The 14749-nt window shown below is 38.2% G+C and overlaps 1 protein-coding gene across 3 annotated transcripts; it reads left to right on the top strand.

Moving 5' to 3' along the window:
* Positions 1-7218: 7218 nt before the first annotated feature.
* Positions 7219-10674, top strand: p2ry13 (purinergic receptor P2Y13). Of its 3 annotated transcripts, none has more exons than XM_029446736.1 (5): positions 7219-7902; positions 7983-8010; positions 8700-8911; positions 8986-9399; positions 9671-10674. In XM_029446736.1, exons 3-5 carry the CDS (start codon positions 8729-8731, stop codon positions 10142-10144), a joined length of 1071 nt encoding a protein of 356 aa, XP_029302596.1. In that variant the 5' UTR covers positions 7219-7902; positions 7983-8010; positions 8700-8728; the 3' UTR covers positions 10145-10674. The 3 variants fall into 3 exon arrangements, with proteins under 3 accessions (XP_029302596.1, XP_029302595.1, XP_029302597.1); XM_029446735.1 differs by having other exon boundaries at positions 7221-7727; XM_029446737.1 differs by having other exon boundaries at positions 7230-7727; positions 8986-9375.
* The last annotated feature ends 4075 nt before the right edge of the window (positions 10675-14749 follow it).

Below are 14749 nucleotides of genomic sequence, written 5' to 3'. Positions count from 1 at the left end.
ATTTTTAGTTGCAATTTTACTTCTCACTGGGAATTGACAGTATTTAAAGAAATACACTTTATATCATCATGTGTCACATCTCAAATCTTAAAATGAACATTTAAAGTGATATGTCTGTGCAGGAATTATAAATCCTGAAATCCACTATAATAATATAAAGAAAGAAAGAATTATTTGAATGAGCTATTCTCAAGTTTATCAATCGACTGTAGTGAATATGTGACAACCAAGAAAAAGACAAGCTGCATTGTCAATAAAGCAAGCTGGATTTCATGTTAAAGGCAGTTTTGCCTGAAAACACATGGCTTACCACAATCTATGTTATTTGAATCCTCAGCAGCTCATTGTTCAAGGATTTGCATATCTCTGCTTGAAGAGGCTGACACGGTGATTTATCTTAAAAAGGTGTTAATCTTTCAGGCTACACAGTGTGGAGTGAGGAAGATGACCATTGATGGTGAGTGTCTTCACATTTTATGGCGGGAAAGAATTCAATTTTTTCATATAAGACTGAGATTTAAAGAAATCAAACTTTCATATTGGTTAGAGGTGTAGACAGTGTTTAATTTAGACTGAAAATGAAATAATCTGGGAATATTAATCAATGTAATATAGTTCAGTTAACTGTATCTATTCTGAGAAACTTAAATCATATCCTGGACAATAAACTTTCTCAAAAAGGCACAAGTAAGCTGTGATCTTTTTGTGCAAGGGGAGAAATATCTTAAAATTTACCAATTTTGTAATGTTTTACTTATGATTGGAGGTAATATATAACTATCCTATTCAATTGCATTGAGCTAAGATAAAAGCTTTTTGTTTCGAAGCTTTAATTTAGCTTTCTCACTCATTCAAATCAAACAAGTGCTTTTTCTTTTGCCACTGTGATACAAGTTCGTTAATAATGCTGTCATGGCCTATTCTCTCAATCTAAAGTCAACTGCACAAATGAGCACAGAATACAAACTGCAGACACTGAATACACTGATGAGGGGAATCCAGGTAAAACTCTTACTAAGGGAAAGGAGGCAGATTACAAAAGCTTTGAAGCAACAAAGATCTATTGTGAAGAAGGGACTGTGACTCAATACAAGTTGGTAGATTCTGTGTAGTATATATATACATGTGCTAAAAGTATATATGTATGTTTATAATCCAGTTTTCATTTGTTTTGCTCTTGTATGCCAAATGGTGAAAACAAATCCAACAATTGCATAACTTCCGTCAGTCAGTGTCAGGTTCAGCCTCCAGGATGCATTCAAATGCTCTGGTTGAGCATTCAAAACCAAATCAGAGTAGCAAATGTCTTTTAAAATATTGTGACAAATGCAAATCAGGTCCGATTGGGAAAGAAAGAAACATTTAGAGCACTAGTAGTTCTCATTCTCAAATGAGTCATAGGCATAGCTATAACTCAGCGGCCAGGTCCTCACCTCAGCCCGATCATTTAGTCTGAAACTCCTCTGCAGTATAACTGGATACTATTTTCTCACATCAATAAATCTACAATAAAAATCTGCTTATTTCAATTCCACATTTATTGAAACTTAGTTTAGTAGAAATTTGAATCAAAAGCAAAAGCATGGATGTGGATATGATCTATAGAACTCACTGCTAATTACCCATCCCAAGTGTGTAAACCAGTTCAGGATTAGAAAGCTAAAGGCAAAAACTGTTGAGTTGTTCTTTGATGTCTGGATGTTTTTTTTAAATTCCAGATTGCATGATGGTGTCCAACAACACAGAAGCCATCTCCTCTGGCTGTGCTTCTATCAGCGTTGTGACCGTAGAAGTGGTCATCTCGTGCCTTTACTTCTGCTTGTTCCCCATTGCGTTACTGTTCAATGGGGTAGCAGCGTGGGTGTCTTTGCACCTCCGGTCCACCTCTACCTTCATAGTGTATCTCAAAAACCTGGTGGCTGCTGACCTGCTCATGACACTGACGCTGACGCCGTTGGCAGCTAGCATGCTACCTGGAGCATCAGTTGAGTTAAGGGTATTCACTTGCCGTTACACTTATGTCATTTTCTACTGCTGTTTGTACACAAGTATCACTTTAATGGGTCTTATCAGCCTCGACCGCTTCTTCAAAATTGTTAGACCATGTGGAAAGACGATAGGACAAAATGTGATATTCAGTCTTGTAACGTCCACCTCGGTTTGGGTTGTGATATTTGGCAGTACAGCCATCCCAACTATGATTCTAACAGACCAGAATCCTGTTAATACAACAGGAGATTTCTGTATGTCTCTGAAAGGTCCAGCTGGTGTGACTCTAAACACATATGTGGTTCTATCTATGGAGATTCTTTTCTGGCTTGTCAGCATATTGGTTGTGTTTTGCTACATCTGCATCACCCTGAAGGTCCTGCAGTCCTTCAGAAACTCTGGTAGCAACAACAGCCACGGAAAGAAGAAGACCAAGCTTCGAGTCTTCCTGATCCTTCTTGTGTTTTTTGTGTGTTTTGTGCCTCTCCACTTGATGCGCGTTCCGTTCACACTGGATGAATTCTTTGACATTAATGACTGCCCTCGAATGTGGTTGTTGATTGTCCATAAATTGGCCCTGTGGGTCTCATCCACTAATGCCTGCCTGGACCCTCTTCTCTACATCTGCCTGTGCAGGGAGTACAGGGACAAACTGGTTGATATGATGAAAGCTCGAGGGATCTGTGTCAAAACAAATTCACGTAATAATAAGGATGTTTCACAGTAGAAAGAAGGATTATTAGTTATTAAATAAGTGCGTTGTAGAAGTTAGAGATAACTAAGATGTCCTTAGTCACAAATTAGGCTGTTGTAGTCTTTCAGCAACTTTTGATCTTTACATTTTATGTTGTACTGCCCTCTAGTGGTCTCATGAGGATTACCATCTATTGAGACTAAATGTCCATTAAGAGAAAAAAGGTAGAAACATATAATATACAACACATTATAAACACATGTCAAAAGCACCAAGGCAATCTATGTTTCTTTTCTAAATTAAGTGTGTTTAACCATTTGAACACACACATTTTGTAGTTTTGTGTATCTCTTATGCACGTACATTGTACTGTATGTTTGCATAGATATATGTGTTTAAGTATTCTCATTATATCAAGTTTTCACAACTCAATACTTTTTTATCCCCATATTGAGTTGTTATTGTGAGACCTGTATCAATAAATGTGTGTTTGAAGTCGTCCTTTGTTCATTTCTTTGTGACGTGGTCACAGCAGATACAGTCTTACCAAGTAAGTAATAGTATAACTCCAATGGGTTTTTAGGAGGGAATTTAAATGAACAGTATAATAAAATAATATAGGAGGAAAGGAATTTGTACATTATCCCCTTCATCATTATTACTTTTATTTACTGTAAATAATTATAAGCAAGTGGAAATAGGGACTCAGCTCAGAGTGCATTGTTCTGCTGCACGAAAGAACATCAATTACATCCTACAAAGTTTCCTACAAAGGGCTAAATAAATGATAACGTAAATATTTTCTCTTCAATTCTCGTAAATCCAAACTTAATAGCTTCCCCACAAAAGAGCTTTGCTCAGTTGCCAGAAATGATTTTATTTGAATGAATTTCTTGTATTCTGTTTTTCATGGTCTTATTAAATTATATCATTATATTTAATCACTATAAGTAATAAACTATGCTCACATGTTTATTGTTGTATTGCTAATATCAAGTGCCAAGAAGTGAAATACAAAATGTAATGAATCCACTTTGTTAGTCACTACAATTTTCTAGACTATACACTCCCAAGAACATTTTTGGTTACCATCACCATATACCACGGACATTTAATTAGCTTGACTAAAATGGAATTAAAACCCACCCCCTACACATAAATCTTCTTGGCAGCTATTGCACTTCCTTTGTTTAAGTAGACAAAAAGCTCCAGTGTAGCCTGTGGGACTATTTGTTTAGCAGCTGAGCCACCCTTTGGTCAGATGATGCCAGTGGTCCACATGCTGCAGAATCATCTCTATATTGTTTGCAGAAACTGTAGCAATCAATCAAGCAAGCAACCAGTCAATCAAAACCAAAATCACCCGAGTAATAAAGATAAACCCCCCCAAAAAGAAACAAATGACAAGCACAAAAAGAGAAAAAAGAATTGTCCGCTTAGCTGTTTTAATCACCCCATCCAATCTGTATGTGGTGTTTACACTGCGGGCTGAGTATATAACACCTGTTTTGTTTTTGTCCAGTGACTTTTTCCTATGTTTGCATATGTGCTCATACATTGTCAGTCTTACCGCAGCTGAAATGTTGATATGTTTGCTATGTAAATCAGTGTTTCTTAACACCTAACATGTGAGTACATTGTCACACAGATCCATCTCGCCGCTTTGTGTTTGAGAAGAGTGAGTCAACAACAGTCATCAACTGTAAGTTATCATTAACATGTTTGCTATTTATATTATTAGTTCAGAATGTAGTAGTTATCAATGATATGTAAGTCTGTGATGACAAAGATAGCCACTAAGATAATAATCTTTTTGTATCTTTTTATGTAAGGAAAGCAGAGCATGTTTACATTGTGTCACAAAAATGACAAATATTGTTCAATTACTTATATTTGTTACTTCTTCATCCATTCTACCTTGTAAAGTCTAAAAGAAAAAAAGGGGATCTGCCAGGACAAAGGAAACATATAAGCCCTACTTATTAAAATCAGAATATATGCGTATTTATAAATATATAAAAAGGTTAACGTTAGAAAGGACACTGGAGTATATATGTGTAATACAAAATATTGTAACGTTGCTTAGCCTGCAGCCCTATCTTTGATAAGGAACAGATGAATGTCTGAAACTTTCCTTTGACAGTGACCAGCAGAGTCAGTGAAGAAAGTGAAAAAACACCAAGTTAACCCGGACAAATGATTTTCTGTTGAATAATTTCTCTGTGACTAAGGGATACTATTAAAATCATCAACTGTTCAAATGATATTGCACTTATTCACAGGGACAGTTTGTTTAACATGCATGAACAATATATTTCTAAAGTGAAATTGTTGCTTCTAAAATGTATTTCAAACTTTTCCGTTCTCCTCAGGTGCAGCCATGGCATTGAATCAAAACAGCTCGGCGTGTCACAAGTTCATTTACGACCAAAATGTGGTGATAGCTTTCTACTTTTTGATGTTCCCCATAGCATTGTTGCTGAATGGTGTGGCAGCCTGGGTGTCTCTGCACCTCAAGTCCACCTCCAACTTTGTGGTGTACTTGAAAAATCTAGTAGCTGCCGACATTATTATGACCTTGATCATGCCCATAAAAATTTCAAGAAATTTGGCGGGTGCGTCGAACACATTATACATACTCTCATGTTATCTCAGTAGCATTTTCTACAGTACACAGTACGCATGTATCGCTTTTCTGGGCTTAATCAGTCTGGACCGCTTCTGCAAGATCATGACACCCAACAGAATTTTTTTTGGTCAGAATCTGACCTTTGGCAAATTGATATCAATCTCAGTCTGGGTAACATTTCTTGGAGGCACAGCTTTACCAAATACTTTACATAACAGATTAGTGGCCAATATGACAAAGATTAGCACTTGTATGGCTCTGAAAGGACCGATCGGACTTGAAATCCACAGCAGGATAGTGATTTACCTGAATGTTTTCTTCTGGCTTGTCAGTGTGGTCATTGCAATTTGCTACATCTGCATCGCAAACAAAGTCATCCAGTCTTTTCGAACCTCTGGCAGCAGCAACAATCAAGGACAGAAGAAGATCAAACTGCGTGTTTTTCTAGTTGTCGTTGTGTTTTTTGTGTCATTCGGACCGTACCACATTATCAGGATCCCGTACACTGTTCAGCAAGTCAAGAATTCTTCCTTTATGGTCTGCTCTTTTTTAAGCAGCAGGTTTGCCAAGGAAGCCAGCCTCTTGCTTGCCACCACAAACATCTGCATGGTCCCACTTCTGTACGTCTTTCTGTGTCGGGAGTTCAAGGAGAAACTGGTATCCATGATGAAGGAAGTGTCCGTTTTTTTCAAAGATGTCAAAGCAGGAGGCATTACATCACAGAGTGGTTTCTGACATAGGTCATGAAAATGCTATTTTATGGACTGAGGTCAGATGTTGCAGTCAGATTATTGTTTCACACATACAGTTGCTATTTACTGCATTACGTTTCTAAACCCATGTTGAAGTTGTGCTGTGCTATTAATGTCCTGTCAAAGTGTCGCTGATCTAAATAGCTTGAAAAACATTAACAGGAAATACAATAAGGATGGATGAGATAAACAGTCTGAGACAAGAGGGTGCTGTCATTATGCTTCTTTTTTTTAATAGTAGCTCTGGTAGTTTAAAATCAGAAGGAAAATAGAGTTTTAGGACGGAGACTCTAAATGAGGATGCCATGCAAAACAAGTTAAGATACACCTTTACATTTGCATCTCACACAGAAGTCCTATAATGTTTGTGGTGAAAGTGAAAATGGGTCATGTCTTTTATAAGCTTCTGCAGTTGTGCTATCTGCCACTCATCGATTTGCAACATGCTAATATGGCCTGAAGGTTACTGCAAAGAATAAAGGAAGTCTGTTTTACAGATATATATTAAGCTGTAAAATGAATAAACAGTACATCTATAGAATTGTTGAAATCATTCCAAATATAAACACTACATTTAGATATTATTCTGCTCAGTGTTGTATACGTTTTAAACACTAGAATCAACACATTTAATGTTTTTAAAATGTCCGTGTTTGTAGGTTCCAGTTAATCAAATGGTTTTTAAGGATTTGCTGAGTTTGTGATTCTGCAACAGAAAATCTAGCAGCTGTGCAAATGTGGTAATGTGGGGTTTCTCTTTTGATTCAGTGTGAATTCGATTTAATGAGAATGTTAAACTGATATTTGTGATTATTCATTAAAAGTACATTCTGTGTGGCTCTGGAAAGGACTGGTGTGTCATTTACAGTAAAACAGATTATACAGCAAGTTATGGTAACATATGTAATTTGACATTTCACTTGAGGACTTGCAGGATACACATGCATGTCATTTCTCAGCTTACAGATTCCCATCGGACATAATTCCTGGCACAGATCCGGACAACAACTCACAGGAAATCATGTTGTGCTGTTCTCAGAATGCACTATTTTCTATCAAGACAGTACTAAGGGAATCGAAGAAAGCTAAACTTGATCAGATATGAGTGTGTGAGAATGTTCTTAGTTACAAACAATATATGCTATCTCAAAAACATGCTTACAGATGTATGGACACTTGGTCTTAGTAGTAAATAAAACACAAACATCTGTGTTATTAACTTGCCTGTTCTGCCATGGCTTAGCTTATATTAATGTTGAAAGTGTTTAAGGGAACCAAACGACCACACATTTCATAAGAAGTCAGTAATATACGCCTAACGTCTCATACGTTGTTCTTTTGTCTCTGTGGTTTAGCGCTGCTTCTGAGACCCACAATGACAGATAGTTATTAAGCTACAGGATGGAGGGAGGAGCAGTGGGGTGCAGGAGGTCTCTGGATGTGTGTCGAGAAATGAGTCCATGGCTTTGGTGTTTGCTTGTCAAGAGCCAGACTGACGCAAACGAGCGGAGGCAGGGGGACTGGCACGGAGCAGAACAAGCCTCTCAGTAGACAATTGGAACAGGAAGCAAGGAAGGAAAGGGTCTTTCACCCGGAGGAAGACTGGCAAACTCATTGGGATTGTGACAAGACAGCCACACAGTAGCTCCAGAGACCACCCATTGTAAGAGCATCAAACACACACACACACACTTAAAGACAGCAGGAGAGAAATACTGAGAAAGACAGACGAACTGAAACCTCTGAAGTACTATTTTCTAATTGATGCAAGAACTACAATGACGTTAAGCGGATTTTATTGTATTACTTTTCCTTCCTGTGGCTAAGGAGAGAAAAGGGTAATTGAATATTTCACATGTTCCTTTTTTAAGTACCGTATGTTTGTTTGTTCATTCATTTTTCTTCCCATGCCCCACAGTCACAGACGAGAAGGACGCAGTAAGAAGGTAAGACTCAATTAATGACTTTACAAGTTTATCTTCTAGATAGATTACCAGTCTAAGCTGGGCACAAAGATAGTGATTGTTGTAACAGACCTAATCAACATTAGCATGCGCACTAAAACATTCAAAAGTTAGAGAATACATCTTGGTTGCCATAGCACCTGCTCCTGGTCCCGGTGTTATTCAAAGCTGTTAAGGTTTTCAATGTAAAGACAGCCACCAGGCAGACATACTGTCAGACAGGAAGATAATTCAGAATGAACAAATGCAGGAGTTGGACGCCTTCATCACTGTATGTTACACTAAGTGTCTGTATATCTGAATCTAATGTGGCAGTCAAACCATTATGAACTGACAGAACTATCAATTCTGCCTTGTCCAGATTAAGGGAAATAGAGCGGTGGTGGTTTAGTGCTCGTATGTAAAAAGGTACTTTGTATGCTCCTGAAAGTGACTTTAACTTATTCAATTGAAACCTAACTGTTCAGACTTAAGTCCTAACACCATTTTATGAAAGAAAGAGTTGAAAAAAAATAACTAGATAAAAAGAAGGAAATTGCATGTGTGTATTTTCTGGAAACCACATACGTATTACACTGTTTCCTCTTCACAAAAAGTGGTTATGTTGCTTTACTCTGTATTTTACCATGTATCAATCTCACTTTCATTTTATCATCTCTCCTCTGTCTCAGCCCTCCGAAGGTCCACCGAAGATCAGACGATGAACATCACTCTGTCGAACACTTCCACGAAGTGTGTTCGGGATACCAGTGTGACAGCTGTGGTTTTCCCCTTTCTATACAGCATCCTCTTTATAGTTGCCCTGATACTGAATTCCCTGGCTGCATGGATCTTCTTCACCATCCCCAGCTCCTCAACATTTGTCGTCTTTCTAAAAAATGTGGTAAGAAATGAGGGATTTTGCTTAATGCATTTTGTCTGTGCAGAACAACAACACAAACCTTTCTTCATTAACAGGTGGTGGCTGACTTGCTGATGACCCTGACCATCCCTCTGAGAGTCTTGAGTGATGCCGGTGTGGGTTCCTGGAAACTACGTGCCTTCTACTGCCGATACTCTGCGGTACTCTTCTACATCACCATGTACATCAGCATCCTCTTGCTGGGTCTCATCAGCCTGGACCGCTACCTAAAGATAGTCAGGCCCTTTGGGAAGTGTGCCCTGCAGCGGGTTCGTGTTGGTCAGGTGCTGAGTGCAGCTGTGTGGGTCGTAATGCTATCTTTAGCATTACCCAACGTCATTCTGAGTGACCAGACGCCACAAGTCTCTAACGGTAGGCTGAAGTGCACCTCCATGAAGAGCGATGCTGGCGTGCTCTGGCATGTAGGATTCAACTACTTCTGTCAGGTAGGATTCAACTACTTCTGTCAGGTAGATGCAGTGGAGTAGTTTGATATTTTGGGAAACATCCAGTTTGTTTAATCCATACAAATACTAAGTGCAAAAAACACATAATGTGGTTTTACGGGGGTTACGTGTTAGGCTATTTCTTGGCCAGGAGCAGAGACAAAAACCACAACTTGTTGTACACTTAGAACTTTGTGCGGGTATGTCTATACTATTCACTACATAATTATTAAAATGGTGACCTTTGACATACTACAACTGATTGTTGTAATGTGTTGTTGACGTGTGTTTACAGGTGGTTTTCTGGGGCACGCTGGCCTTGATGGTGGTTTGCTACACGTTCATCAGCAAGAAGGTTTATGAGTCATACAAAGCCTCAAAGAGCAGATCTCAAGCAGCCACTCGCAGAACCAAGGCAAAGGTTTATGTGGTGGTCGGGGTGTTTTTCATCTGCTTTGCCCCGTTTCACTTTGCCCGTGTTCCCTACACTCTGACCCAAACCGGCGGCATGACGAGTCATTGCCAGGCACAGAACGCTCTCTACATCGCAAAGGAAACCACCCTGTGGCTTTCGGCCACTAATGTGTGTCTCGACCCGCTCATCTATGTGTTCCTGTGCAAGGTGTTCAGAAGAAGGCTGACCGCCGCACTCTGCCGAAAGACACTCCACAAAGGTGCCGTGGATTCTCCCACAGCAACATCCACTCAACTGGAGATGTCACAGATCGGCCAAAGTAACAGACTGTCATATAATGAGGTGCCACAGTAACACGGTGGACAAAGCACAATGGGAAATCCATAACCGAAAACTGTCACGAGACACTCTCAACTTGTAAATAGCATTTTATCTTGATGACACCGGTTGTAAAACATCTCAAATTAATGCAAGGTCATCAAAAACTTTTGAATAGACAATGCTATGTAACAGAAAAGAGTCAAACATGTGTAGTTGGGGTCACAAAGGTTACTGCAATGAAAGTTGTTTTTGATACAGTACTAACCAAACCCTTCTGCCCCATGTTTGCTAAGTCATCTAATACGTTTCCTTAACTGTGTTTACTGTCATTTTTGACTTCCTTCTCCTCTCTAATCTCATTGAAACTGTACTTTCCCTTCACAAAACTTTGGCGAAAGGCTAAACATTTTGACAGCACAAATTTCCCAACGATTACACAACAAGCACAACGTGACCAGGGACCAAATGATGACTGCAAAAAAAAACACTGCTTACAGCTATAACTTCTGTGCAATATGAATAACAATAGTAACATAATAAAATTAATATTTTTCATACTACAATTGCATGGTGATTTAATGCTCGGGTGGTTAGAGGTAATGAAATGTGGATGAGGTTCAAGGTTAGTGATGTAAAACATGTGGTGAAAAGACATAGGAGGGAAAGTGATCAAAGCATGCAGAGCCGAGCTAAGGCGGCTGTGCAACAAAGGCGGACAATAACAAAGGAGACAAACAAACAAAAACACCTAATCCCTGTTCCTCTAACACAGAAGTCTTCAACAGGGGAAATGTTGGGTTTATTAGACAACTATTATTTTTTTAACAAATGTATTTTCTCCACAAATTTAAATGTCGTTAAATACACATTAACATGAATCCAACATATTGTAGCGAACGGATAAACGGAGGCAGAAGACGTTATTGTTCAGTCAGCAATGCACACATTCAGTATTAATTGAATAGCTTAGTATTGAATGCACAATAACAGGGTAGCTATGTTTATACATGGCACTAGGCCCAGTTTAATATAAAACACAATTGTATACAATATATATATATATATATATATATATATATATATATATATTTAGTAGGGGGGGGTCCCTGCTCCATCTCTCCATCAGTTTGGGGGTCCTTGGCATGAAAAACGTTGAAGACCCCTGCTTTAACACATTGGCACTGACACAAATGTTAATAATATGATTCATAGTTCAACAATCTCAAGCTAAGGTCAAATATAATATACCAACACAGAAGAAATTAAAGGATAGTTCATTGATTTAGTTTAAAAAGAGAGCTGTTTGTGGTTGCTTCCCCTGACAAGTGATGATTCTGTTTACTTGTATTTTTATTTACCACTGGCTCATATTGCTCTGCTGCTGTGGTGCTTGACAAAAATCAGTGTAAACCAAATCTAGCAACCCCTCAGCAAAGCTGGAAGCATTTGCTAGTAGGGCATATAGCCTTTCACAATATTGCAGTCGCAATCGTCATTCATTTTTTTTATTTGAACAAGAGGCGAAAAGAGAATATAGAACTGGAATAAATTGACTTTTTCCAACACTGCAACACCCTGAAGATGGGTTTCAGGACATTCACAAACTGGTTCTGCAGGATTAATGCCCCCTCACACCTGATTTACAATTGTGTCTGCATGTGGGTCTGATTAATGTAATAATGAAATATGATCTTCCTCCATTCCCACCCACTGTCGGCTATGACAGAAGCTGATATTTGGGCAGGAAATTAATGAGCTACAGAGCGGTAGGAGCGGCTATACTGCAGCCAGGGAAAGGACCGTTCGTCACACTCAGATTAAATCCTCTGACAGATGACCCTGCAGTAGTGAATTATGAGAAATTCTAAATTACATTCATGGAAATTAAATAAACCCAGCAGATAATGTTGCCTGGCAGTATACACAGTCACAGGTCGGGTAGAGAAAATGACCAGATAAATAGGGGGCAGGTAGGTGGGGGCTGGTAGTTTCCTGATGCAACAAGGTGGTACAGTACAACATGTAAGAAAAGCCTGTCAAGTCTCCATGTCAGCAGAGGCTTATGAACTGTTTCTTGTCAAGTAGCCCTGAAGAAATGGTTTATATGCACCTTAGATTTAGGCTTACGGTTGAAAAAAAAAGTAATTGTCAGTGTTCAATTGTTTGAACTTCTAGTGAGGGCTTACCTCACTCTTGAAGAAATTGAGGATGTACTGTTTAGACCATAATGGTCCACGGACACACGGGTATACATTATACTCAACTGAAAAACAGAACTAGAACTCAACAACAACAACAAGAGCAAAGGTTGCCTTAACTTTAACATTTGTAAAGGCGAAGAAGAGAGAAAAGCCAGTTTGAGGAAGTCCTTAAAATATGCATTAATCAATTTTGGCCACTAGAGGACAAAATAACAGACACACACATGCAGCTACAACAAAGACTGGGAAACTAGGCCTACTTGTAACTGGCAGACACACAGCTCCAAAATTACACTGCCCTATAAACTTTACAGCTTTCTGTTTTCAAACTTCAAACTGTACTTGTTTGTGGTTTGTTAGTGGGCAGGTGCACAGTGGGTTCAGAGATTGTTAAAAATGTCTGCTTGCTGCTACTAAAGATTCTATAGGTTAGTCATAATGAGAGCGGTAAGGCTGAACCATACAGTAATGTGCAGGCTGTCATAAAATAAAGCAATACACTAAAAGGTTAAATAAGTAAGTGTATTTCATTTTGTTACAGATAAAAAGGTTTAAAAACAAAAAAGTGGATGGATCCACACAATAAGTAAAATTGGTGACATAGACGTCTCTCCTTTACACTTTTAATAAAAGCAAACATGTATCACAACAAGCTACATTTTGTCACACTGTGATAGAGTTTGTAACACTGCTTAAGGTTGTAATGCTTCATTTTATGTGTGCAGTTAGTTTGGTAAAAGCTAAGTAGGCGAGAGAAGGGTGAGCAAAAGAGCAAACATATGGCTATTTCCTGTAGGCACAAGTGCAAACCCACACAACCTTTTTTTCTCTTGTCACATACTGCGATGGTGTCCCACATTTTGATTGTTTAGAGTTTTCAAAGGTCAAACCACTATAGGACAGATGCAATTTTTTAAACTCTGGCTTTTATCCAATGGCTGTGAACAAAGCAGGGAAGGCTGTCATCACGGAGCTGTGTTTGATGTCAATCAAACTGTGCACACATGGGTCAAGTGCAGGTTAACCTGTCACCAGTGGCTTTGCTACGCTACATCCAATAGGGGAAATTTTGAGTCTACCACAAAGTAAATAAAATGCAGCTACAACAAAGACTGGGAAACTAGGCCTACTTGTAACTGGGTGAAGCCGGTTGAAGGCGATTCTCAGAGTTTTTGCGAAATGTTAGTTATTTTTCAATTTCACACAGTAACATGTAACCTGTATAGTTTATTGTGTTACTGAATCATCTAGAGGTTAAAGGCATAGAGATGTTATGAGCGGGCAGAATAGAAATGTTTATTTGTTTTATTTAAGTAAGATAAACATTAGGCCTATATCAAGATGTTAGACTGTAGGCCTATATCGAACTGTCAAAGTAATCTCTCAGTAGAAAATAATTAATCATTCATTTTTAGCCAGTACAAAAAGCTACAACTTTATCACATACAGTAAGACCTGTAAACAGACTTTGATGTGTAACATAGGTGGAATTCCCGTTAAGGTGCCTAAAATATTTAATTTCTGTGTTCCATAGTTGCAAAAGGCTGCATCCACGATTTTCTTTTGGATGTTTCTGGGAACATTTAATAAACCAGTAGTGGATGATTGCAATGTTCTCGGGTGTACATAGTTGATTAGAGAGTTGGCAGTGTAACTTGGTCCGGTTCCGTTTAGGGCTTTAATATGAGATACCAATAAAATGGGTTGCAAGTGGGATTGCATATTTGAGTGTGTAATAATGCATTTGAACCCTTATATGTTCAATGGTGATTTACTAAGAACTGTACTTAAGTATAATTTTCAGGTACTTGTACTTTATTTCCATTTTATGCTACATTATACTTCTACTCGACTACATTACAAAGGAAAATATTGTACTTTTTACTACATTCATTTGATAATTTAAATTACTTTACATATTCAGATTATTAATACAAAATAAAACCAACAAATATAGTAAAATTATGCATTATTATGGATAAATATAAGATTATATTTTATTATATTATATTATATTATATTTATTGATTTTTTGGTGAAATTCACAAGCTTCCCGTCAGTATATAGGCTATAGAAAGAAATAATCCCCTCATTCACCAGCTGTAACATTAAAATTATGAACACTTTAATGCTTCAGTAATTATAAACCAATAACATTATACATATTATTCAGAAATGGACCATTCCGCATACTGAGCAACCTACTTTTACATTTCTACACTGTGGTATTACTACTTTAACTTAAGGCAACGATCTGAATACTTGTTCCAACACTATATATCGTTATAGTTATAGTAGTTAGTAGCATAACGTCATCTGACCATATGCACTTCGTCTGCTCTGAAATACCTTCAGGCTTTCGTTGTGCGCGCTCCCGCGAGGTGCTTGTGCTTCTCAGCAGGCACGTGCGGTTGATTAAGGGCTACAAGCTACAAGC

Source organism: Cottoperca gobio, chromosome 13, assembly GCF_900634415.1.
Source record: "Cottoperca gobio chromosome 13, fCotGob3.1, whole genome shotgun sequence".
In the NCBI taxonomy this organism is placed as follows: Eukaryota; Metazoa; Chordata; class Actinopteri; order Perciformes; family Bovichtidae; genus Cottoperca; species Cottoperca gobio.
The sequence above is the reverse complement of the archived record's forward strand: the minus strand, read 5'-3'. Positions and strand labels throughout refer to the sequence as shown.